Raw genomic sequence first — 26,570 nt, 5'->3', positions numbered from 1 at the left:
AAGCCGACTTTGAGATCTTTGGAACTTTGCGCAATGTCTATAGTAGTAGCCTGCTACCTTCTAGTTTTGTTATTGGACGCCAAGGCGGTGTACTACGTATATACCAACTGTCGAACTAGGTAATATTCCCAGTATTATTTAGACGGGATTGTTGATTGCCTTGAGTCATCAATCATCAGCGGGGGGGGGAATAACACAAACCAGAGCCTTGGCGAGTAGATTTGATAAAATTAATGTCTTGTCGTAACGTCTAATATTCACAGTAATGAATCAAAGGGACAGCCGAACAATGAGAGTTGCGTGCACCGCGTTTTCGTGAAGAGCTTTTTTCACTTTTTATTTGACCTATACCGCCGGATGACCATCTCACACAAATATTTCTATTAAGATAGTCGGAAAATTGATTTACAAAATAATTTCGACCGCAAAATAATAAAATCAAAGCTTTTGAAATTTTCCCAGAAAAATCAAAAAAATCAGAAAGGAAATTTTGAATTCCGAGTGATTATGAAATAACGTCGGTTGTTGCTGCCACGCGCCCCTTGTACAGCATTTTGAAGGGGGTGATGTCAGTCGAACGATGAATGGGAGGGGTGGGTGGGAGTGAGTATAGTATTTTTCCTATTATGTTAAAAATCTAAAGAGTAAAAAAGTAAAAAGAAGGAAAGAAAAAGAAATAAGGGGAGTGTGTATTCGTTTTGGCGTGTGCTGCATCGCATCAAAAACCTTAAAAGCGGAAGAAAACTTCTCCCTTTTTTTTCCCTCCCCCCTCCCCACCCGTTTACCACCCCCCATCCCTGGATTTTTATATTAGAGATCCAGCAGAGGAGAAGGTCTTCCAGCCGGCCTTGCTATATGTATTCCGTTCAGCGAACCCGGTCATTTCCATATTGTCAATGAATGGAATTGAGGGGGTTATATAGCGCATAATATGGATGGCGGGGACGACCTGATGGTGGGGGTGAACCCCCCGTCCTTGCGTCTATATTCCATCAGCCTATACTATACAGTATATAACCAAAGGAGGGGAAGAAAAAAAAAGAAACCCATTGACTCGCATTACACAAGAGCCCAGCAGGAGAGATTGAGACCCCCTGGTGTCAGCGTCTATATAGTCTACAAGGTAGCAGGACAACCATTGACAAGTTCCCTTTTTTTCTTTTACCCTCTTCATCTCTCTTGTATACTGTCTCCAACTGGATGCTGTTTGGCCATTGTTCCTCCGGGGTTGTGCTGGATTATTTTGTCCATATCCCCTCCTCTCTCTTCAGCATTATTGTCCAACTTTTGCGCTTTACCATTCCAATTTTTTTGTCTTCTCTTCTTTATTGTTTGTTCCACTCCATGTTGCTTGTTATGTGCGGCGGTGGCGGCGGCGGCCGGCACGTTCCCCATTGGGAACCAACGACCCGCAAACCCGTGATCTATCGTTCCTCGACTGTTGGCGGGCTGTTTGTTCGTTTTTCCTCCGCCATTGTATACCGGGCGTAGAACATTACACACACTGGATTGCAGATGGACAGACTCCGGAGAGAGAGAGAGAGGGGACTATACATGACAGGTCCAGTTAAAATATTCCGGCCCTGACGGACGTGGTGAAATCGATCTGCCACCCGTTTTTTTTTTCTTTCTTTCTTTCTCTCTTCTCTCATTCAAATCGAGTCGTGTACACACACGATGGCAATAAAAAACGAGAAGCGCTACATTCCCCATGTTGTATCTCTACACATGTAGTATTGGATTTCCATTATTCACCCTCCTCCTCCTCCTCGTAACAATAAACACGGGGGAAAAAAAACAAAGCTCAAAACAGTCAAGTCGTTTTCATGGTAAATAATCTCTCTCCAAATATTAAAATATTTAGCCGTGTGCCGGATATACTATTTGATTTGTTTAAAACAAACATCATCACAGAGAGCCCATTCCGAGTTTGTATTATTTCGGGGGGTGCTGTGGTGAGAAACGGACAAGACACACACACACACACACACAGAGGGAAGAAAAAAGGGGGGTGATGTAAATCAAAAGGATAGTTAAGTGCTCTCTGTGTTGATGGGGTTGGGTTATCGTCTAGTTAGGTAATATGGAAATGAGAACGGCCAACTTTTTTTTTGTTTTTAGTCGAGTCGGAGATTTAGTTTCTCTTAGTTTTATTTTTTTTAAACAAAAGGGGAAAAAGACTCTTCTCGGAACAAATTGGTACAAATGAGCATAAGGATAACTATCGAGCCTGTGGAGGAATGTCCATCTCATCGGTGGTTGCTGGACCGCAACCCGCAAAGTGATGAGGAGAAGAAGGGAGAGGACTCATCATCGTCATCATCCAAACTAAATACGCATCGGGAAACCAAAGCAAAAGAAAAAGAAGAAGAAGAGAAAAGAAAAGAAGAATATGCATAAAATTAAATTGGTCAGGAACTTGAGGGCGGCGGCCCATAGTTCCATAATCCCACAGCTGTATAGCCAAAACGGAAAAGAGAAAAGAACCAATAAAAAATGTTGCTGGCCATCAGCTACCTCCCCCCGTTCCTTTTTTTTCTTCTTCTTTTCTTCGCATAATATTCCTGTTAAATGTTGTGTTAGTGTAGTACCAGAAAGTAGAAAACGGGCGCAACAACAACACCAACAACCCGCACCGGAAAAAGAAAAGAAAAAAAAACAACAACATTTATTTAATAATCGTATAACGAAAAGGGGATATACATAAAAATAAATCGCAGTTTGTTTGTTTCTTCTTCTCAAAACGGATCCCAAGATGCAAATCAGAGATGCTGAAACCGCTCGTTCTCATCCGAGGGCTTTTACCACAGCAGACAGGACCGAGAGAAAAAGAATGAGCATGTGGGCGATATATATTCGTTGGGTTTGTTGGTTTTTCAGGGTCTTGATGCCCCTCGCTATATATATATATATATATACAGGCGAGTTTGGGTCGATCAAAAATCGTAAATCAAATGAAGAAAATGAAAAAAAAAGGGCTGGAATGGGTAGATATGGTCAGAGCCGCATAAAACTTTATTGACTCCCGCCAACGGACGGACTTGGTATCTTGTCATATTTTTTTTCCTTTTTTTGTTTTTTAGTTATTGTGTGTGTTTTGGTTTCTTTTAACGAAATAACAAATGGCTAGCGCATATATATTTCATATTTATAATCATCAAAATATTTTCTAGGCTTGGGTTTTTTTGAATTTTCGATGTTTGAAATTCTTTTCCTTTTTTTTTTTAAATTGTTTGGGTTGCTGACACTGTGTTGTTCCCTCCAGGTGTCGCTATCAAAATTGGAATAATTCACTATATGTGATAGTTATTAGATTCTCTTATCTCTCTGCCATGGCCCATGTCTCCTTACTTATTCCTCGGGAAAAGGAGGACGTACAATTTATTGGACCAAGGATATATGCGCACGTATAAAATATTCATATGAAAAAATGCGTTGCTGTCGTTTCGCTTGGACTCACTCGAGGTATTGCCCGGCTCTATCAACAGCCGAGATATGTGGAAAACTACAGCCGAACGAGTTACGCGCTCGAGTCATTTTCCGATGACTTGTTTGTTCGTTTGTTACTCGACTGATACGCCAACAGCGCGTCAACTGTGACGTTTCTTATCTCCGGATCCGATCCTCATCTGTTATTAAAAAGTCTATGTGTGTATTTGATGATTATTTCCCAACCCCAAGGCCCCGTATTTCTCCCTAGATAGCCGAAAGGGATTATTGTGTCAAATGTAATAATTCTACCAGCTGCGGTCCACAAAAACAAACAGTCCTCCTTGCCGATTCTAATCGCGTTCGTTCGTTGCTGAGTTTTTTTTTTTAGTATACGCGTAGTTTAGTTATATTCACCTGCTGGGAAGGAGGGGAATGCAGTTGGCCTGGAGATGTTATCCGCGCGCTTGATTATTACGTAAACATATTTTTAGCGAAAAAGCGCTAAACAACAACAAAATTTTCTCTTTTCCAAAAAAATAAAAAAATAAAAAAAAAATAGAAAAATAATTTAATATTCCGTTTCTCTCCGCTACTATACTCTACCACTCCCATTTTGATCCCGTTTGAAATAACAAAATTCCTAGGAATATTAAAATCGAAAGATTAGAAACTATTCGCCCTTCCCGGTCCCGGGCCCGCACGTCCAGAATAAGAAATGCGTTCGGTGCTTCTTTGCATGTCTGATGTCTCTCTCTCCTCGTCATTTTCTAGACGAGATTCCAACAACAACAACAGCAACAGCTACAACAACAACAATGGTCTCTCAATTCTCCCCGGGTCGGGTTGTCAGCCGTCAAATTATTAATATTCGCCATCCTTCTCGTTCCTCAACGCTCCAGATTCCACAAGAATCTTTTTTTTTCTTATTTTCATTCTCAACCGCTTCCTTTAGATGGGCCCTTCGATTGACGTCTTGTTCATTTTCTCGTTTTATTTTATTTTATTTTATTTTATTTTTTCTTTTCCCGAATGTCAACTCGGGTCCCATTCCCGGAATATGATTTAGTGATGTAGTCGGCACGGTCATCCGTCCAACTCTTTCTCTGCCGTCATTTTTTTTTTTTTCGACGACTTAATTCCTTCACGAAGTAAAACGTTGGACGGATAAATCGTCCGCTCTATTCCAGCATTGGAATCACAACATAACAGAGAACATGGACTGGAACACGTATACTATACAAAGTCTGTGTATGCAAATTTGGGTTGTTTTGTTTGTCTTGTCGACGCATGAGGATGTGGAGCATGAGAACGTCAAGTGTGACGCGCCCCTTTTCATTTTCCCGCGTCCGTCCGACCGAAAATGTTGAATAAAAACGACACTGTCAGCACCACCAGATGGCCTCCTCCTTTCTTGACGCGGGGAGGGTGGAGATTACGACACACGCGGACACGGATCCAACGGCGAGAACGACACAGAAAATAAAATAAAAAAAGGGAGAGAATAAGATCAACGTCGTCCTTTTTCTTGGCTGTGTGACGAAAGTCGTCCAGTGGTTGATGACCTCCCATGAAAATTGATTTACATAAATATAAGAGAAGAGAGGAAAAAAGAGTCCAGCAGGGCATTTCGCTATATGCCTATATGGAGGCGATTTTGTACAAGGATATAATATAAATTTGTTCCGTCAGACTTTTCCCCCGAGATTGATTCGTTTTGAAAAAAAAAAAACTTAAAAAGAAAAAGAAAAGAAGCAAAAAGAATAATAATAAAAAAGAACAAGAAATCCAAATCGTTGGATGGGAAAACCGCCGGAATCGAATGGCTAGAAACGAAGTGCGATAGAATCGGATCCTGTCAGTGATGAAGCGAACCTCTCCACACCAAAAACAACGACAAGTTGAAAAAAAAAAGAAGTTAAGGAGAACGAGCGCGGTGCTGCGAGTCCGGCCATCCAGCTTCTTTTCTTTTTTAAAAAAACTCCCGTCCGCCTCGATTAACATTTTCATTATCTTTTCTATTGAATAATAAAAAAAAAGAACAAATAAAAAGAAATGACGTCAGCCAACCCTTTGAAAAAAAATATTATCATATTGCGCACATTTCTTTACACGACCAGATTTTTATCGATCCGCGAAGGAATTTCTTGCGCAAAATGTTCGTGAAAAATTACGACCGCGGTCGACTTTTTTTTCTTCTTTCCCGAAGGTTCCAATCGAAAAATTCCTGCAAAACTTATCGATTTAGTCGGTATCGAAATATTATTTTTTTTTTTTCTGGCTGCTGTTGATTTGTATTTTAATCTTTAGAGCCTTTACACGATTTCATGTTCCACGTTTGGTACCAGCGAAGGACGAGATTGGTCCGCTTATCATTAAGGGATTGAAATTCCTTGGAAAAATGTCGATTTTTTTATTCCTCCCTCACCAGTCAACACGAACGACGAAAGTAAAAACTATACGAATTCATCGGTGCTCATGTGACGGTTGTTTGTCTCATTCCCCCCTTTTTGCCTTGAATCATTGACATGCTGAGCCTGACGTTCGCCAAGAAGAGAATCAAGACACGAAAGAAAAAAAAGAGACAAACCCAAAAAAAATGCAGCAAAGCCGCCATCACGAAGAACGAAATAGAATTTAAAAAAAAAATAAAAAACCCGTACACGAAAGGAATACACAATGAGCGCATGTCTGTCCGTCCGTCCGTCCGTCCGCGTCTCTCTCCAAAAGTCTTGAGCTTCTCTGACTTCCTTCTACAATGCCAAAAGGAGAAACACGGAGGTATATAGGAGTTAGGTTATTCAACAGCCACGAAAACAACAGCAGCAGACACAAAAAGAGAAATACAAAAATTTATTTTTAAGAAAAGAGAGAAAAAAAGGAGAGAGACAGGGAAAGAGAGATAGAAATGTCCTGGACTCCAAGTGTCTATCTCCCTTAAAGAGAGAGAGAGAGAGAGAAAAAAAAAGGAAAAAACTGAAAAGAAAAGGACAAACTGTGGGGAAAGAAGAAAGAAAAAACACTCACCTGACTCGGCTCTTTTTCCACTCTGCTCTTATCCAATAAACATCTTCTATCCTGTGCTCGCATCCCACACTATACAGCTCTGTATGTATTTTACCCGGCTCTATTCTTCTTTCTTTTTTTTCCTCCCTTTTTTTAAAAAAGAAGAAGAATAAGACGGATACACAGAGGACTTATAAGATGCCCTCCGATGTCTTGTTTTCTATCTGCTGACTGCCCGTCTCTGCGCTGGTAGTTTTCAACATCTCTATCAGCAAAGAAGAGTAGAGGCAACCGGGGGACATTCAAATAACTATCCGGCCAGCAGCCCCGGATCGCCTTTTGGCCGCTGCTGACTATATGTAACAGTAGCGCTTTGTCTCCGTCACATTGTAAAAGCACGTTCATTTTTGTTTTCTTTTGGGAAAAAGCTTTTTTTATTTATTTTTTTTCCTTTTTTCTTCATCACATGTGGAAAATCAAATCGAATGGGGAGGGAGAAAAAACAAAGTTAACATGGTCGCACGAAGAAAATCGCTGCCCGGAGAAAAAGACGACGCGACCGGTTTGTCTAATTCGTTCCGTTTCACTCAGCGTTTTGGTTGCACGTTCTTAGACGTGTAATCCTAACTTTCTGCTGTCTCTCTCTCTCTCTCTTCTCTGCGTGAATTAAATATTTTTTTATTTGCTGGGAGGGAGAAAAGAAAAAAAGAAGAAACAGAAGACACTCTCGTCGTGACGTTGATGCAAAACAACGTTCACTGATTTATGCGAAAGAGACTTTTTGAGACACGGAACACACACCTATCTTTTTGCAGGATTTAGACCAGCTGGCCGGCCGGCCGGGGCCAGCCAGCAGGCGACCTCCTTGGGCGAGCTCGTTGTTGGCGTTTATCAACAACAAAACGGTATAACTGGACGTTGGGAAATTAATAGGGTCCACCCTGAAGGTGGAATTCATTATTTCAGCTGGGGGAAAGACACGCGGTCCTGTTTGCTGTTTTTCTTCGTTCTTCGACACATTCACAATTTATGTATTTCTGCATAATCGTGCATAATGAGGATATTACACTCTCGAGTAGAGAAACAACGGCAGGTCTGAAAAATCAGGACGACAAATGGACCCGAAACCTTCAATGAGCGACGTGAGACACGTGAAGCAGTGATAAAGGGCAAGGTTATAGTACTACGTGCACTCCATTGTTTCCCTCATTACCTTGTCCCGGTGACCGTCTTCTACTAAGAAAACACAAAATTCTATTGGGTTGCACTCGAGAAAGGACCAGCACGATCGAGTCAAAAAATATCGTTGGAATAATTGAGTGAAAGTTGGCGATTCCCTGGCGGACTCTTCGGAGATGATTTTCTCACGCCCACAGACGCGGACCGACAGGAGGAAAAGTGGCGAGATGAAAGGAGCTCCTGTCGGAGTGTCCGCAAAGGAAATGGAAGGCGGACACTACAATATAGCCCCACATATTCTCGGCTGTTGCATTGTGTCTCTCTCTTTCCTTTTCAGTTTAAAAAAAATAGAGAGACAGAGAGATAGTGACGTGAGATTAACAAAACTTGTAAGGTGTGCGGCCCTTTTTCTCTTTTGTTTTTTCTTCTTATTCTTATATATGTATATTCCTTTACAGAGTCATTTGTATTGTTCCCTTTCATCTTTTCTCCATGTTTGGAATTCTCAACTCTTTTATTTAAAACAAAAATTCTGTTGGGTTCGATGTGTGACTTGTTTTGTCCATCCCCATTCAAGCGGTGCATTTGCGTGGATTTATTGGACTGAAAAAGAGCCATCAAACGGACACACAAAAGGTAAAGAAGAAAAGAAAAAAGAAAACAAGGAGGAATTCATATCTCTCTCTCTACTTTCCTTCTCCGATTCTATTCGCTTGTTCCGTGCCCTTTGATGATCGCGCTCTTTTTTTTTTCTCGAGTGCTCTTCTCTGCTGCTCTTTCCCGTCCGATACGGTCGAGATAAGCCTCGTTCGGATTTCAGGAAGGATCGATCAATGACTATACGATGATGATGATGTTATTTGTTGATAAATATCGTATGTGTGTGTGTTCAGTCTCTTTCTCCATTGTGGGGGCCAAATAAGAAAACGAAGCGACAAGGATTTCCTTTTTTTTTTTTTTTTCTTTCTTCTCTCGAATTTATTCGATGCGTAGATGGGCGCTCGCCCTGGCAGTTGCGTCGATGTGATGGTGGCTTTATCAGGACAAACGCGGGCCCCAGCCAATTTTCCTGTAGAGTCGGAGAGAGGGAGGGGGGACAGTGCCTTGTGTCTACTGCGGGGATGAGAAAAAAACAAGAGAAAAAGAAAAAAAGGAAATGTCGGTATCCAACGGCACTCTCCTGTTTGAAATATTTCGGATAAGAAAACAAAAAAGAAAGAGAGAAGAAAAAGGGAAAAGAAAAAAAAAAAACACGTTTGGTTGTTCGTTTCATGGCATATATCATCGATCCCTTCTCCTATCTATATACATTCATAACGAGAAGGGTGGATATATGAGATGATGTCATGGAGCTACTCTATCCGTTTTTTCTTTTTTTTTTCTTTTTTCAATTTTTTGTTTGTTTGTTTTTTGAGCGCGATTTTTAAAAACTATTTCGATTTGCCCTTTTTTGTTTCTTTCCTTCTCGCTATTGTCTGTTGGTCCTGTCGGAGAAGTAAAAAATAGAAAGAAACAAGTCAAATTCGTGGCAGCGTGAGTGATGGAGAGAGAGAGGGAGAGAAAGAAAAAAAAAACGTCGGGATTCCGACATTAAGTCGGCGTTGCGCTTATACGCGGGGCGATAAAGAATAAGGTGCAGGTAAAAAGCGGAGCGCGGAAAGAAAAAGAGAGAAGGAAAGAAAAAAAAAATTTAAGAAAGATTTCTTGAAAGTAGTAGTGTATTGTCGTAAGCAATTTCACCTATTCTTGATGTTTGTCGTGCGCATTCGAAATCTCGAATGTCAAAAAACGGGATGGCGAGCGATGCGAGTTATACAAAAGCGACGATAGAGACACGAGAAATATAAAAGAGACGAGTCCGTTCGGGGTCAGACATTCACGGAGCTCTTGGAATTGTTCTCGCCGGCTATACGAGAACTACGTCGGTGTCTCTCCCAGTTTATCCACTTGTGACAACTTCTTTCGAAAGAAAAAAAAAGAAAAAGAAAAAAAAAATTGAAACATTTCGGAAAAGGAAAGAAGAATTAAGAACGAAGAAGGTCAAGATAGAAATCCACAGTCCCGCCGTTGGATGCTGATGGAGAAGTGAATGATAAGCTCAATTACGACCGAGACAGCCAAGGGATAGATCACATATCCAAGAGATATGCCTTTGATATTTAGGTTGTAGTGTATACCGTGTGCAGGCATACACTCTGAGATTTTCAAAATATAAATGGATGCGAGTTGACAATACGGTGGGGGATCGAATTTTTCAATGACATAGTCGGGTGCGAACGATCTCCGATCTCTTATCCATTTCCCACCGAGTGAGAAGGTTATTTTTTTGGTATCCTTTATTTATATCTTTTTATGTGTCGTCTCTCCCTCTGTGTGTGTATTATATTCCTCCGGAGTTAATTGACACGAACGCGGGCCGAGATGAAGAGAGAGCCTTATGTAAATGAGCTCCGCGACACAAGAACAAGACACAGCACTGGTGTGAGGCCTTTGAATCGTAAAAGAGCTCGTTTTCTCCCTTTTTCTTATCCCCCCTTCCTCTCTTAGACTTGTTTCCATCTTCCTATCCTGTACCATTGACGACACGATCATCTTTCCTTTTTTATTTCTTTGAATTTCCCTCAAAATTGTATGGAAGACCCCTTATGTGTGCTCTTCCATCATTTTGACTAATTTGGATTAATCGAAAGAAGCGGCTGGTCGCAACACAATGAACTCGTTTGAGTCCATCAAAAGGAAAGAATAACAACTGATGGATTTGAGTCGTTATAAATTTATTATTTCGACAGGTTCAACTGAATAAAAAATAAAGGAAAGAAAATATATACAGTTACATCGAGAAATATGGAACCATCTAGCGGAGAACGGATTACACTTTAATCTCACATTGAATAACAATTATCCCCGCTGTTATACAATCGAGGAGGGGGATCGATGAGATTATTTTGTTACAAGTATCCGTGAAAAATCGGGCGGATGATATGAATACATTTGAAAAAAAAGTGGCAGCCTGAATGTGCGAGGGATTTTCTATTCTTTGCAGGATCATTGGCGTTTTTAAAGAAGAAAATTTTTTTTTCTGTTAAACTATGGAACGGTTCATATTTTTCCAATCTTGTATCCGTATCTCGAAAGCGGCGAAATAGAGTATTTAATCATAAAATTTTGGATAGATAGCTAAACATGACGATGAAGGGATCAAAACACAGGGAACAAAAATACCTGAAATCCAGTTTTCCATGTCAGACCGTACTTGGCGAAGAACGGGAAATTTCCGCCGGTCCTCAATATCAAGGTCAGTATCGACACTCTATAAGGGCAATACGAGGAGGAAAGCAAGTTGGAATAAGGAATCCTTAACATTTAGTGACAGAAATAAGTTTCATGGGTTTTTGCACTCTGACGGGAACTGGATACAGACAGATGTATTTTATACTAGGCGGCTACTGTCCAACAGACGGTACTATAAAAATAAACTTTAATGCAAAATAAAATGAATTTAAGACATTTTTTTTTAAATTTGGAGCTATTTTCAAAAAACAGAAATTCAAATTTTTGTTTATTTAAAATATTCTTTTGGGAGGTGAATGGACGCCACCTAGCGACCGAAAGAGACACCACATCAAATCGAATTATGTAATAAATTGCAACAAAATAATAAAAATAATACAATACAAAAAATTTAATCTAAACCTATGTGACTTAGGAAATGTTTTGTTTCAGTTAAAACATTAGAGATGGAAGGCCAGATTTCTAATGCTGTTTATTGGACTATAGATTAATATTACATAACATAAGGGAAGGTAGGCTAATAGATTTCGTGGTATTGGACCACAACGACTCACAAAATTACAATAATACATTCTTAAAAATAGACTACAGGAGGAAAATTTTGTATCTTGTTACTTTTCTTAATCCAGAAACTAAATTTAGATCCCGGTAATAATAAATGCTGATTAATATATAGAAGCGTTCGACAACCCAGTAGTCTATATCTCTATCCGTCTACACATAATGAAAAAGAAATCAATGGTTACTTTACTGGGTCTATTTTTATTTTTGTTACTTGAACTTGCCTAAATTGATATTCCGTGGATAGGCAACACATTCTGCATTGTAAGGCCAGTCACAAGCGTTCGTATCTACGTTCCATATGAGTCCTTCCGGGCAAGCCATCACATATTGAATACCGTTCGAACAGGTAATGAAAGTTGAGCAATTGTAGTAATTTGGATACACTCCATCTGCTGGACACACGGAAACACGCCTATCGGTTTCTAGGAGAGAAAATGTTTCTAACATATTGATTAGCAAATCAGCGTTGTGTTTTTGTCCAGTTAAAAATGAATAAATCTAGCGTCAATTACAGGGAATCAACACATTTCAAATTCATTCAAATTACTTATCATTAATGCAGTTAGATCCAATCGTGAATTATACACCGGGACCGGATACAGAAATTCATTCTAACCATAACTAAAGATTAATTTTTTTAAAACTTTTATTAGTAATATCAGTTGTGATTTTCCGTTAAAATTAGGGAAATGGTAGACGACGTGTAGTAACAACGCCTTGAAATTCTAAATGATAAGCAGGTTATAAGGCTATAATAGTGGGTATATCTGAATCGATCTGAACTACGTAGCTAAAATACCTTGCGCAATCAAATTATGCAAGAATAACAAACAAAGTGAAATTAGGCCTAGATATGGTCTAAAATACCTTGTGAATCCATTGCCGTTGCTTGCATACGGGTCAGAAATGCCACTGTGACCAAGGTGATTGACAGACATCTGAGAAACATCATTTTTTTTAAATTATTCTTTTTTTAAAAGTCCTAGATTTGGATTAGGTTTTTGGTGTAATTCGGTGCAAAGCAAGTGTACCAAACACAGTGATTTGTGTCCTCGAACCCACTGCTGTCGGCCGATTAAATAATAAAAAAATAATCAGCTGCATGGCCAAGGTAAATGCAATCGAGGTGCAAATATGAGATAGCTTACGTTCAAACGATATGAAAGACGGGTTAGTTACTATCAATCTCAGTGTTCGTTTTTTAAAAATCCGATGCCCTTTATTATTATTACACAATTCGTGAGTCACGGTGATGACGCAAAATTAGAAGTGGCGTGGGAGTTTGTGTGTATTAAATTGATACATCTTTAACTCTTCTTTCATAAATGTAAATTGTGTAAAAATTGTGTAAAAATTGTGTAAAATGTAAATTTCCACAAATATAATCTTCAAGTTTAAAAACGCGAGAAAAATTACTTGATAAAATATTTATTTGTAGGGTATTAAGTATTAACACCAGAATCTATTAGCTTACAATATTATTGGTGGCGAAGGTAACGCAAATGATGCGTTGTAAGTGTCAGTAGGCTACTCATTGACAGTGGATCGTTTTTTAGTGTCGATAATGAATTTACCGCTTTCATTTTTTCAAGCGCGGTATTTTTTTGAGCTAGAGCCGTCTGCATCCAATTTGACAATTGTTGGGGTTATATTATCCTAATAAGATATTTTCTATTCTCATTATTGTACGGTAGGCTAACATATTTGCGTGAAACACATTCGTCGAATATAATGTTGTTAATTGTGTACAAATAATTGGAATATTTATCCTATGGTCCACGTACACATATGCTGAAGCGACATATTTAAAAAAGCGAGAAGTGGGGGGGGGGGGGGAGGAGGTCGGGACTTCCTACGGGAACCTAGCAAACCGGAATATGTGTAGCAGGTTTTTATTGTAAGGTCACTTGGTGATTTGATATAAAAAGATAGCAAGGTATTTTTTTCATAGAGGCGGGCACCGGGAGATGTAGCTGTTTTTGGCGGGATTATCTAGACTGTTCAGCGTGTTGCTATGCACAGGTTCACGATGTACAAACTTGCAGATTGACTCAGTCGAATAAATAATACAATTAGATTTTCTTCCAGCCCTTAAATTTGTCCCGAAAAAAACATGCTAATTAACTCAAATGTATTATATTTAGAGAAAATATAATTTATTTCACTGAATGTTACCCCATTTCCGGCCATTGCTAAAGTAAAACAAATGAATAATCGATTATCACTTGTTTTTTGTTTTCTTCGTTCGTTGACAGAAGCGGACAGAACACAGAAGCAGTTGATGCCTGATGGCTCATGCCAGACGGTCGTTTTATTGTTTGCTCATAAGTCATTTCATCTACAGTCATCGGTACAGCCATGTCTGCCACGCGTCTTACTTCCGGGAGCCAACAAAATCTCAATGTGTCGGTTACTTCCATTGTTTCGACAAAAGATATCATTGATTGTTTTGAAAAATGTCTGTCACGCCACGTAAGGTCGGCATGAAATATTTCGTCGTCTCGTCAAATTTTGTAGACGGTGAGACGACGGCAACCGCCTCGATCATTTGTCGAGTCAAAACATTCAAAGTGTCGATCGTAATTCACCTCGGGTGCCTTCGTTTCTGTTCGCCCGCCAACAACATCGCAGCAAACCTTCGTCTACTCGCAGTAACAACATTGTTGACAGGTTCGTTGGTTGATAACTTGATATCAATTTGTGTGTTAGCAGAACCAAACGAATTTCGATCTAAAGTAATTTGCACTTCTTCTTTTGTGTTTTTATGATGGGGTCTGGCGTGATGCAGGTTGATTCCATCTCGTTCAGAAACGAATATGCAGTTGGCTCACAGCATCGTTTGTCGCCCATGTCACATCTTCATGCCGGATATCATTACGACTTTGAGCAACAGGGCAGCCCCCAACAAAGCACGCCAATTCTCAAGTTTGGCAATTTTCTTGTGAAAGAAAAACCTATGGCTTATTTGGCTTGAGGTACGTCGCCTAAATCCAAATTTAAAATCCCCACTTCACCCCATCGAGTGATGCCAGTCCTGCAACCTTTTAGAGAACATGGTAAATTCGTCTGTTGAATACTGTTGTTACCTTTTTCTTTTAATTGGGTTTTATTTTTTTTAAGTTAATTTAATTTAGTACCTTTTAAATTTATTGGATGTTGCATTCAAACACAGGTAACCAGAGCACTCACTGGGCGCCATCAGACGAATTCCTGGTGGCCAAAAAGAGATGGAGTTACTGCGAGTGGACGAAGGTTTGCTGCGATGTTGTTGGCGGGCGAACAGAAACGATGGCACCCGAGGTGTTATACAATCGACACTTTGAATGTTTTGACTCGACAAATGAGGCGGTGCCGTCGTCTCACCGTCTACAAAATTTGACGAGACGACGAAATATTTCATGCCGACCTTACGTGGCGTGACAGGAATTTTTCAAAACAATCAATAATATCTTTTGTAGTAGCACTGGAAGTAACCGGCTCGTTGAGATCTTCTTGGCTCCCGGAAGTAAGACACGTGGCAGACATGGCTGTACCGATGACTGTACCGATGACTGTAGATGAAATGAGCAAACAATAAAACGACCGTCTGGCAATCAACTGCTTCTTTGTTCTTTCCGCTTCTGTCAACGAACGAAAAAAAAACAAACAAGTGATAATCGATTATTCATTTGTTTTACTTTAGCAATGGCCGGAAATGGGGTAACATTCAGTGAAATAAATTATATTTTCTCTAAATATAATACATTTGAGTTAATTAGCATGACAACATTTAAGGGCTGGAAGAAAATCTAATTGTATTATTTATTCGATTGAGTCAATCTGCAAGTTTGTATATCGTGAACCTGAGCATACCAACACGCTGAACAGTCTAGATAATCCCGCCAAAAAACAGCTACACCTCCCGGTGCCCGCCTCTATGAAAAAAATACCTTGCTATCTTTTTATATCAAATCACCAAGTGACCTTACAATAAAAACCTGCAACACATATTCCGGTTTGCTAGGTTCCTGTATGAAGTTCCGCCCTCCTCCCCCCCCCCCCCTGCTTCGCGCTTTTTTAAATATGTCGCTTCAGCATATGTGTACGTGGACAATAGGTTAAATATTCCAATTATTTGTACACATGTGTATTAACAACATTATATTCGACGAATGTATTTCACGCAAATGTGTTACCGTACAAAAATGAGAATAGAAAATATATTAATCAAGAACTACCACGTCTGAATCATCGCCTGAATCCTTTTCAAATGTCTTTGCTTTTGTTGGTTTCTGATTGGACGGATTGCGCGGTACTGCAATCTGGGGTGAGTGCGAAGGAGCAACTAGATTAGGAAGGAATGGGGGGACTGGCGACGCTGATGATACAGCTTTGAAGGAAAGAGGTGGAGCTTGCGACGAACTTCCTTGATTTGCTTTTTTGCTTCCTTGAAGTTTAGGGGCTGGTGTCAGCTTAGGCAAAGAAGCCATCTGATTACTTGAGTGTTGACTCGACTTATTAACAACCAAATCCATCGGCCCCGATTGCTCTTTATTGGCATGTTTCGCATGCGAAGCAGTATTCGGTTTCACTAAAAGCGACATTGACGACGGAAGGTTTTGCAGCACGGAAAAGGCAATGTTATGGGGATCAGGTCTTCCGCTGTTTCCCCCATGCGAAAACTGTAGAGAAGTTGAGGCCATTCCTGAATAGCCTGTATTGCTATGAGATGATTGTGGCTGCGAAAATTGTGACTGTTTCATTCTACCAGTTGACGATGTAGAGGAGAGAAACGAAGAATGAGAAACAATAGGTTTCGAAGATGCAGTCGTAGCTGTTACGGTAATGTCCCGACCTAAACTGATCGGGAATGGAGAAACAGGTAAATCTTTCGATCCTACAGGCTTGCTAGATTGTTTGGACGAGTAAGGTGCGCTATGCAAATCCCTGGGGGTTTTTCCACGAGCCGACGGTACACTGTCGTTTGCTTTACCCTCCGATTTTCTGATTCGCTCCATATCAAAGGCTTGAGAAAATCCAGCAATCAACTTACTAACATCTACTGTTGGAGTTGTTATTGCCCGTTTGTGGGGTTTGCCAGTAGGGTGCGATGAAGGCGGCGCAAGCGATTTCTTTTTGCTACTTTCGCCAGAAGGTACAGATTTGTGCTTCACTCCAGCATCCTGATGGGTTGGTGGTCTCATCATTGAACTTTCAAACAGTGGTGGCGGGAGCTTAAAGTCATTTGGAAACTTTGCAGTTAAACTCGCCCGATTTTCGTTACTCTTTCCAGTTGATTTGCTTCCCTCAGTGGAATCACTCCGCCTCATAAAATCCAGCGGTTTGTTTCGGGAACCACCATCTAGAGTAGACGCTTTTATTGGATTAGTCACTCCAAAAGAAGCCTCACTGGCCGCACTCGTAGTGGATTTGAAGCTTTCCGTTGTAGTGGAGCTCATTTTTGTACTTGGGCGATTAGACGATGATTTGCGGATCCCACGGCCACGACCCCTCTGCGCTAAAGGGAAGTAAGGTGGGGTTAGATTCGACATAACGTAAGACTGAGTTAGAGCCGTCTGCATCCAATTTGACAATTGTTGCTGATAATCTTGCTGCATTTTAGACATCGATGATGCATCTACGGCTCCCATTGGTCCTCCAATCCCGAACATACTCATCGGATTAAAATAAGGATTGGATAGCATGGCTAAAAGTGCTGGATCCATCATTCCAAGACCAGCTAAACTCGCCGATGTAGGTGTTCCGCTCACTGATGTTCCGCCCATTGATGCCAAGGTTTGCAATAGAGGATTAGACATAGACATACTCGAGGTTTGCGGTATTGGTTGAGACGCACTTGAAACAGCAGAACTAACAAGAGTTGGCACAACAGCCTTCGGAGTAGGCGCATCTTTCTTTGACGTGCTGCGCGCAACGGGAACAGCGGGAAGTGAGGCGGGAGCTGGAGCGGGAGCATCAGTCGGCGGTTTTTCCCCGGTCGGATTAGAAAACATTGCTAATAAATTTGAAATTCCAGGAATGTTCTTCAGGTGTTGAGGTAAATTGTTTACAGATCCTCCAGCAGATTGTAGGAGTTTCATGGCTTCTTGCATGACAGTTGCATTATTTTGTCCGGATGATGAGCTAGATGGAGTCTGAACGGGCAAACTTCCAGCGTTTAAAATATCTCTTACGGAAGTAGGCCTGCTTGCTCCGGGAGGTCTGCCTCTTCGGTTAGAAACGTAGGCACGTTTTCCTCGTGTTGATACAACGCCAAGAGAAGATGCTAAACCTCCTCGAACTCCACCAACTCTGGCTCTGGATTGCGCCTGTTTGTTTCTGCAGAATGTCAATGCTTGCTCCATTAAATTTGCATCGCTCTCATTGTGATCTTTAGGGCCCCGATAGATTTTAAATCCGTCAATAAGCAACGCTCCAAAAACTGTCTCTTGACCGGGAAGATTCCGTTCAATACGATCATAAGCACGAAATGTGTCCATCAACAAAGATAATTTCTTCGACGAGCTTGGAGATCCCTATAAACAATGAAGCAAAGAGATTAGAAATGAAAATGGCATAACTGGTTTTTACACATTGAAAATTACCTGCTGGGGAGAAGAATGTTCCGATGAAACGGCGTTCGAAGAATCTTTAATCTCCTGCAAACGACTGCGCAAGACTTGCACCATCAAACTCAAAGCAAGGCTAGCCTGCTGCTCCCTTTCTGAATCGAATAAATACTTCTTGTCTGGCTCAGGCTCAGGTTGAAGGGCTAAGGCAAGCTCCATTAGCAAACGATGATCTCGCGTCTCACGTAAAACATCCAAAAGCAGGGCTGCACTGCGTCCCATGTGTGAAGCAAAGCATCCAGGGCGATCGATTTCGTTAATTGGAATTCGCCAAATTCCATGAAAAAAATTGTTTGACCTGAAAAGTGAATGATGTCATTTTATTGCTATCACTTGTTTTTGTCACGGTAAAGAGTACACATACCTCCATTCCGTAAACAATCCTGCAACTCCGGTCGGAAGGTATCTGATTTGCACGGCGCCTTGCTGCTGTTGGAGTTGTACAATAGAAGCTGAGAGTGGACGACCAAAGAGTAACTCTCGACATGCATCGATGTTTCGGTTCACTTTGGAATGATAAAAGTAGTGAGCCAATCTGTAAAGTCCTTTATAGAAATGCGGAAATCGTCCAACACATTCTTTAATAGCTACTAAACACATGTCCACCATTGCTTGCAAGTCAGGGACTGGTTCACCTCCGTGTGCACTTGCCTATAGATGACGAAATAAAAATTTTTAGATTCAATATGGAGAACAATACTTCCGCATGTGTTTTACCGCAATCTTTTTTGAATCCGCTGTTTTCTCTTTTTTCTCGTCGGATGAATCCATTGTTGAACTTGATTCACTATCGGAGTCTGAACTACTAGAATCAGAGGTAGAAGACGCAGAAGAGCTTGGATTTAAAAGTAGTTCACTATTTGATGCTTTAGGTGGGTCTGAATCCATTTCTTTAATTTGTTCCATTCCAGAAACCGTTGGAGATGATGCGGCAGCGAATTCCTCTTCCACAGATTCCGAGGGTAGTTGTTTTATCATCACATCTTCGTTCATGATAAAATTACTAGTCGCAAAAAATTAACGATGGATATGTTACTCTTTAAATTTGTGGTTAAATTAAAGTGAATAAGCTGACTGCAGTCACTTACCAAGGTTTAGCAATTCCTACAGCCTTTTCAAGGATTTCGTTGAGAATAATAGTAACATCATGAATTGTAGCTGCGCGGCCTTCTAGTTTAACTTCTGGGACTAAAACGAATTGCAAAATGTTGAAATAAACTGATCAATAAGAAAAAAAAGCAGGAAATGAAATACCTGTATCAACATTGGTTTTCTTGGTTGGCTTTTCTTCTTCATGTTTTGATGCTTTGCGCTTTTTCGTTTCTTTTTCAAAAATGTCTTCCTTTTGCTCAATTGAAACTTTTCGACCACCAAGAGCAAACGCTCCATTGGAAACAGTTTGTAGTTGTTTCGAAATTTCAAAGTATGCAGCAATATCTTGTGGTCGTCCTTCTAAACTCATCAACGTCTTTAAACAGTGGCTATGTATGCGATAATGAATTTCTAGAGCTTCTACGCTGAGGTGCGGTGAGGTGTTGTAAGGAATGCGTTTTGGATAAGTAGCAGAAGATTCCTCTAACAATTTAGCAGCGCGCTGATAGTGCTCAATAAGTTCAACGAAAGGTTTAGATCGCTTTTCGGCAACTTTGCCGAGCATATAGTGATGCAGCCAACGTTCGTCTTGATCGTCTCCATTTCCTTTTTTCATTCCAGCCAATGATGCTTTGTCGGCAGCAACAAAGCAGTCGTGGGCGATATTAAGCATGCGATCTTTTTCCTTTTCAAGCCGTTCAAACATCTCAATGCTAAGGGAGTCGGTTTCGTTACGAAGCAACTGTGAACAGAAAGAATGCAGCATGTACGCAGTAGAACCTTGTTCGATCCACAGGGTAGTTTGTAAAGGACGGAGGACAAGGGCACGCCTAGAAAAAGGAAAACCTTGGTTAAATAGAGGAGAAAATCAAAATAATACCAAATTTACCGAAAACAACGCAATGCAGCTTCAGCTCGATCGAGAAAAGTCCCAAGGTTCTTTAGGCGTTCACAAGAGTTCAGCTTAGTTTCTAATCTACTTCCTATTGCCAGGGCGACAGCAGCCCAAGAATCAAAACGATCGGGTACTAAGGCCAAATCCAGAATGTAATTTTCGATAGCCTTAGTCCAGTCTTTGTTTTTGAAATAATAATCTCCTAGTAGGTAGAAAACATTTTCAACTTCACTGGGCACACAACTGTGGTTTAAATATTCCGGAATGTCTGATCTTTGCCCCTAAATAAAAATTATATTTTTTTACTCACACATGTCTATCATTAACAAACATCAAACATGTACTAACTTGGATGAAGCTTTGGATGTCTTCTAGTCTGTTTCGAGGATCCATTTCTGGTGGAATTAAGCTAGAAACTTTCTGGAGCAACATCTCTTGTTCGGCAGTTGAAGTCGGTTTAACTGTGTCAAACTCCGGAAGATCTTGTCGAATCGGGAGGAAAAATTCCGCCAATAGCAAAACTCGATTCCAAGTGAAAGGAACAACAGTTACAGAGTGATCTGTCAGAGATCTACTTTTTGATTTTTTGGTTGTCGGGTAACCTAGCGCACAAAAAGAGGCTTGTTCAATAGCCCTTCCTAGTTCTTCGCGATCTTCGTAATCATGAGTTACCCGACGTTTCCGCATTAAAACCTACATTGTCAGACCCACAAAATTAAATGTACTCGTTATGAAAGAAAAGTTAAAAAATTATTTTCACCTCAAAAAGATAAAGAACGAAAACACCATTATCGAGCATACACCATGAGTGCTTTCCAAGTAGATCATGGGCTGATATGAGAAAAAGGATTGAGCATGGAAGCGCCTCATCACCTACTTCGTCTGATTCGTCTTGCAGAGCATTTTCGACGTTTTTCTTAGCTAATGTGATGCGGTTCTCTTCAAATTCAATGACTCGGTGTAGAAGAACCCAAAATATTGGAGATCCCAATGGCATTTTGGAGGAAGCGTCTGGAGCCTCAAGTTGGTGAGAGCATATGAGAACTAGGTTTTCAGCAAATCGAACCAACGCTCGTCGATTAAGTACATTTAACGATGTCCGTTTAAAGTGAAGGATTTCTTCGATTTCAGTTGAAATTTTCTCAATAACTTTTGACCAATCTGAGGCCGCTTGAACTCCTACAGACTGATCGCTGGCAATGGCTTCTTCATTACTTTTACGATTGTAGGCCTCAAGATATTGATTAGTTGATTCGTCCAAAGACTTCTCACTCCAGATAAGGTAATCGTCAAAATCTTCGAGAGCGGTCAATCCTTCCAACATCATATTTATTTGAGTGGGTCGATCAACCGGAACCCGGTACTTATGATTGCTAAAGAGATGTGAAAACAAAAAATATTTAAAATTACTAGTCATAAAAAATACCATTCAATTTCGAAATTCACCTGGACTTCGATCCTGGAATGACAAATGTCGCTTTCAAAATACTAACAAGCTGTTTATACTTCTTCTTTTGGTGCAATATGATAATGTCTTCAAGTTGCATGGTTCGAACAAGAACTTCCTCCATTTCATTAATATCGGACAAATTCAAAACGAACGGTTTATCAATGGAGTGAGTAACGATGGGCCAAACAATACTTGATTGCGAATCTTCAACATTATTTGTCATAAAGCAACAGCTTACCTAAAAAATTAATTGAAAACAAAAATCATAAAAAGAAATTTAAACAAAAAAAAATGTGTGTTGGAAAATTACCATTTGTAAATAATTTGAAGCGACTTCTATACGACCATTTTGAAAATTCCAATTGCAATGAAGCCAGAATACTCTGGCCCGAAAGTGGTTGGAAAGTGTTGACTGCGTATCAATAGGATCAGACCATTGAAACAAATACATAAGATCTTCGATAAACCATGAAGGAATTGGCATGCCTGTATCGTTCTTCTGGCTAGATACAAAGATCTCAGCGTGGATCAACATTTCGAAACCAAATTCATTCGAGTTTTCTTCAGGCTGGAATATGTCGGAGACATGGAAAACACTCCTTAGAAACAGAACAAGAAAATAAAACAAACAAATCCTAATTAACTAAAATAAGAATATCTTACGTACCGAACAATCTGATATGCATCTTTAAATAAGTTACTTAGTTTATTGGTCCACCTATAACCACTTAGTTGTGTAACACATTTGCAAAATTCCGCAAGCAAATCCGTTATTCTATTTTTCGATTTTTGAGACTTTTCCAGAAATGTTGTTACACTTTTCTGTTCTTCAGAAACTGGGATATCTTCAAGAAGATTACAATGATCATTGACCGTTGGGTAACCTGTATCATCTGCCTTTGTTTCTTTCGTAGCATCAAAGTTCTCATCTAGACTATAGAAACAAATTTACATAAACTCGTTAAACGGGTTTGATTTAAAAAAAAACTCACAGCAGACAAGTAGGCAAGAAACTCCGCAATTCCGCTCGAAGGCTGTAAATATCTTCTTCTACTTGCTGAGCATAAGCTCTAGAACGGGTAGATCGCCGTTGAATTTCTTTATCAGATACAGAAATTCCATTCTCTACCGATCGTTTTCGTTTCCTGCTTTCTGATTTGATTGCTTCTGCTTTTAAAGATGGATCCACATGAGTTTCGACATCAGACTTAACTGTTTCTTCACTCGCTGAAATTTTTCTTGGTGATTCTTTTTTATCGGACGCTTCATCAACACTAAAACATTCTTTCCCAGCTGAGGTTTCCGCCGTCAGCTGATGCTCCGGCAGACCATCGCCATCTTCCATCATTTCGATATTAGTTGATGAAGCCGATGTGGAAGGATCAACCGAGACTTTAGAAATTTCTTCTTTGTCTTTTGATAATTCAAGTTGTACAGAACAACTCATTTTCTATAAAGGAAAAGATTAAATTTATTAAGTTGGTTTGATTTCGAAAAAGAAAAAAAAAATACTTTTCTTACCAGAGAGTCGCTGCTTTCCGACATACTTCTGTAAGTAGCCAGTAAGCTCTCTCCAACAGCAATCCATGATAACGATTCAATCTTCTTCGCTAACGGAATGCTTGGTAAAATAAATTCCGTGTATAGACCGCCAACTTCCTCACGAAGCTGCTGTGCTTCATTCAGACATTCCTGTTTTTCTTCTTCACTGTATGGGTTACTTTCAAACAAATGGATCCTGAAAACGACAAATAACTATCAGATTTCTTGAAGCGACTCACATTTATTTACTAGTAATTCCATACCATTTTTCGTTGAATATTTGTTTCAGGTCAATTTTCAACGTAGGAGATATTTCAAAAATAAAATCTCGGAAAATAAGACCTCTGGTATAGAAAGGGTCTTTTCCAAGGGCTATATTGATGTAGTGAAGGCACAAAACATCATCACCTAGCCCATAAAGAACGCTGATAATTCCATCCAGGCAAGGCCAATGGTTGGGACTGCACTGTAACCCCTATATTGTAGCAAGAGATATTAACGAGATTAGTGATTATTATTATTCTGTCTGAATTCAGTACCTGAAGAAAAGCATGTCTTGCAAGCTGAAAGTTCTTTAAACTCATGGAAATTTTTCCAATATTGTGCCAAACAGTAACATCAAGAGGATCAACTTCCACAGCCTAAAGATAAGCATGATTTTAGCTAAGTTGGTTTGAATAAAAATTTGCATTAGCCTATTCACTCTACCTCAAGATATGCCTCAAGTGCTTCATCAAAATTTCCTTTGGAAGCACACAAAGCACCAATGTTTTTCAAACAAGCATATTTAATTTGGAGACAGGAAGACAAGGTGCCTATGTCTCTATTATCTTTTTCTTCTTTTTCATCCAACAAGGCCTTAATTAAAAGTGAGAATTTGATTGACATTATCAAATTAATCTAAGAATTTGAAATATTTTTAAATACATTTTCAATACAAGGTAAGGCAAGAGTGTGATGGAAGAGTTTGAGAGCAGCATCAAACTCATTTTTCTGTCTCAGATCTAGAGCTTCTTTGTACAAGTTCAACGAATCAGCTTCCTGAGAAAGCAAATAAAAAATAAATAAATAACAAACATATTTTCAATTTGTTTTTGGTATGCAGTTCATCTCATTCTCTTGGAATAGTTAAGTACTTTTATAGCCATCACTTACTTCGACTTCTTTTGTTGGTAGAACAGGTTCATCAACACCAGAACTTTCTTCAGACAACTCTTCGTTTAAGGCTGCAATCCTCAACATTCTCGTCCCGTACACAAGCTAGAATCATTGAAAACTAGCCTACTGTAAGGAACGATATTGTTATGAACTAAACTTGCTAGAATTTGAATACACAACTTTTCTCTCAGTGTATTATCGAATTGTTGCTAAATTGTATGAGGAAATTTGTTAAACATCACTCGAAAATGGGACGCTAATAGACAATATTTTCAAAGCTAGAACAGCAGACGATACGAGAGTCGTTCCCATCCCGCTACAAACAAATGAACAACGGATCGCGATTTTCTGATTTCGGGATTTTCAGTCTGCTAGTTTTAATCGTAACGATTCATATTTTTCGTTGTGTAATCATAATTGGGTGACGAGTCTGTTGGAGTACATCCAGAATTCTGATAAGTTTGCATTAGAAAATGTTTTCGATTTCACAGCTGCGCAATTTCCAAGGAAGGAATGTGAGTGTTGTAATATTATTTGAAATTATATGCTGTTGTTCTTGAAACTGTAAATTATTCTATTAAATCACATTGCCAGGTTTTCATCCTAGCCCACCGTTTTCAAAGTACCTTGGTTTTAGCTGAACACAACAATGGCAAACTTAACCCTGTCACATTGAGTGCCATCACAGCAGCTCAGAAAGTTGGTGGAACTGTGTCCTGTCTTGTTGCAGGAGCCAAGTGTGGATCGGTAAATTCATCAGATGATTGCTGTACTGAAGAATTCTGAAGCTTTGTTAACTTTTCAAACTAATTTTAGGTAGTAGAACAATTGTCCAAAGCAACCGGGATATCAAAGATCCTTGTTGCTGAAAATGCCAATCTTCATGGATTGATGCCTGAACCCTTGGCCCCCTTGGTTGTTGCTACCCAAAAGCAATTTGGTTTTACTCATATTTTAGCTGGTGCTTCTGCTTTTGGAAAAACTGTGCTTCCCAGAGTGGCTGCACTGTTAGATGTTTCCCCCATTTCAGATGTAACTGCAATCACAAATGCTGATACTTTTGTCAGAACAATTTATGCTGGTGGGTACCAACTCCTATGTACGTCTGTTTTCATATGTCATCATGTCTTCAATTTTCCATTTAAATCAGGAAATGCTGTTTTGACCTTGAAATCCAATGATGGCGTTAAAGTCGTTACCATTAGGCCCACAAGTTTTCCTGCTGCTCTCATAGGGGATGCCGTTGCTCCTTCAGAAGCGTCTACTCAAACCGTCAATCTCTCACCTAATTCTGAATTTATTGGACAAGAGTTGACTAAGTCTGATCGTCCAGAGCTTTCGGGTGCCAAGATCGTCGTTAGTGGTGGTCGAGGATTGAAATCAGGTTTGAAGGATAATCTTAATATTTTATGCCTTCATGGTACAATAGTACAATAATTCTATTATATAATCAGGTGAAAACTTCGAACTGCTTTACAAGCTTGCCGACAAGATGGGTGCTGCTGTAGGCGCTTCGCGTGCCGCTGTTGATGCCGGTTTTGTATCCAACGACCTTCAGGTTGACTAGCATTTGTTTGTTTTTTTCTTTGTCAAAACGCAAATTGGTAATCTGGATTATTCGTGGACGTGGCAACTACAGGTTGGTCAAACAGGAAAAATCCTTGCACCGGAATTATACATCGCTGTTGGAATCTCTGGTGCGATTCAACATTTGGCTGGCATGAAAGATTCAAAAACCATCGTTGCCATCAACAAAGATGCAGAAGCTCCCATTTTCCAAGGTAACGTTTTGATGGATATTATTCAATTTTCTTTTTAGAACTGTTTTTAACTATTAATTCATTTCAATCAAGTTGCTGATATCGGCCTGGTAGCTGATTTATTCGCTGCTGTGCCCGAACTCACCGAGAAAATAGGAAAAAAGTAAAAAAAAAATTGAAGCGACGTTGTTGCTGATTTATAAAAAGAAACAATGCAAATGTGTACGGAATATGGGATAAAAACAAACAAAAAAATATACAGATAGTATCCTTCTACCCTGAAAGGTCAGAGAACACCCGATCTGGAATCCCTTAAATGTTGTCGACCATTCAATCAGAGCTTCTACACTCGTCGAGTCTGGGCGTCCGCTGATGCAAGGCCAGACAAGGACTCTTTGCGGAACGGTTGTTTTGTGATACTATCGTGAGCCACTTGTCGATTCATGCAGAATCGGATCAGAACCATCTAGTCTCCGGAACGCATTCAAACTATTCGCCCCATATAATAATGAGGTGTATTGTTCACTGCGACTGGGAGGGGGGGAGGGAGGAAGGGAGGGGAAGATTACAGGGACTAACGAAGGCGATAAATAAAC

At 39.9% G+C, this 26,570-nt stretch overlaps 3 protein-coding genes and 1 long non-coding RNA gene across 4 annotated transcripts; 2 read left to right on the top strand and 2 right to left on the bottom strand.

The window, feature by feature from the left end:
- Nucleotides 1-11,360: 11,360 nt before the first annotated feature.
- On the bottom strand, nt 11,361-12,537 carry LOC124329498 (endochitinase-like). Its single transcript, XM_046788572.1, has 3 exons — nt 12,337-12,537; nt 11,691-11,891; nt 11,361-11,619 (listed from the first exon to the last, which is right to left on the bottom strand). The coding sequence occupies exons 1-3, from the start codon at nt 12,419-12,421 to the stop codon at nt 11,612-11,614; spliced, it is 294 nt and encodes a 97-aa protein (XP_046644528.1). The 5' UTR covers nt 12,422-12,537; the 3' UTR covers nt 11,361-11,611.
- A 1,453-nt stretch (nt 12,538-13,990) lies between these two features.
- LOC124329544 lies at nt 13,991-14,838 on the top strand. Its single transcript, XR_006916809.1, has 3 exons — nt 13,991-14,139; nt 14,258-14,525; nt 14,642-14,838. It is a non-coding gene; the product is annotated as an uncharacterized LOC124329544 (long non-coding RNA).
- Nucleotides 14,839-15,527: 689 nt separating this feature from the next.
- Nucleotides 15,528-24,493, bottom strand: LOC124329323 (calcineurin-binding protein cabin-1-like). Its single transcript, XM_046788359.1, has 19 exons — nt 24,212-24,493; nt 23,984-24,097; nt 23,765-23,914; nt 23,596-23,697; nt 23,320-23,531; nt 23,036-23,252; nt 22,507-22,964; nt 22,182-22,448; nt 21,825-22,113; nt 21,511-21,752; nt 20,825-21,437; nt 20,413-20,757; nt 20,059-20,345; nt 19,332-19,999; nt 19,166-19,265; nt 18,795-19,080; nt 18,442-18,728; nt 18,054-18,375; nt 15,528-17,984 (listed from the first exon to the last, which is right to left on the bottom strand). The coding sequence occupies exons 1-19, from the start codon at nt 24,296-24,298 to the stop codon at nt 15,672-15,674; spliced, it is 7,359 nt and encodes a 2,452-aa protein (XP_046644315.1). The 5' UTR covers nt 24,299-24,493; the 3' UTR covers nt 15,528-15,671.
- Nucleotides 24,494-24,574: 81 nt separating this feature from the next.
- Nucleotides 24,575-26,250, top strand: LOC124329324 (electron transfer flavoprotein subunit alpha, mitochondrial-like). The gene is made up of 7 exons (XM_046788360.1): nt 24,575-24,729; nt 24,809-24,961; nt 25,031-25,295; nt 25,365-25,598; nt 25,669-25,772; nt 25,854-25,995; nt 26,068-26,250. Exons 1-7 carry the CDS (start codon nt 24,688-24,690, stop codon nt 26,139-26,141), a joined length of 1,014 nt encoding a protein of 337 aa, XP_046644316.1. The 5' UTR covers nt 24,575-24,687; the 3' UTR covers nt 26,142-26,250.
- The last annotated feature ends 320 nt before the right edge of the window (nt 26,251-26,570 follow it).

The sequence above is a fragment of the Daphnia pulicaria genome, chromosome 3, assembly GCF_021234035.1.
Source record: "Daphnia pulicaria isolate SC F1-1A chromosome 3, SC_F0-13Bv2, whole genome shotgun sequence".
Taxonomy (NCBI): domain Eukaryota; kingdom Metazoa; phylum Arthropoda; class Branchiopoda; order Diplostraca; family Daphniidae; genus Daphnia; species Daphnia pulicaria.
The sequence above is the reverse complement of the archived record's forward strand: the minus strand, read 5'-3'. Positions and strand labels throughout refer to the sequence as shown.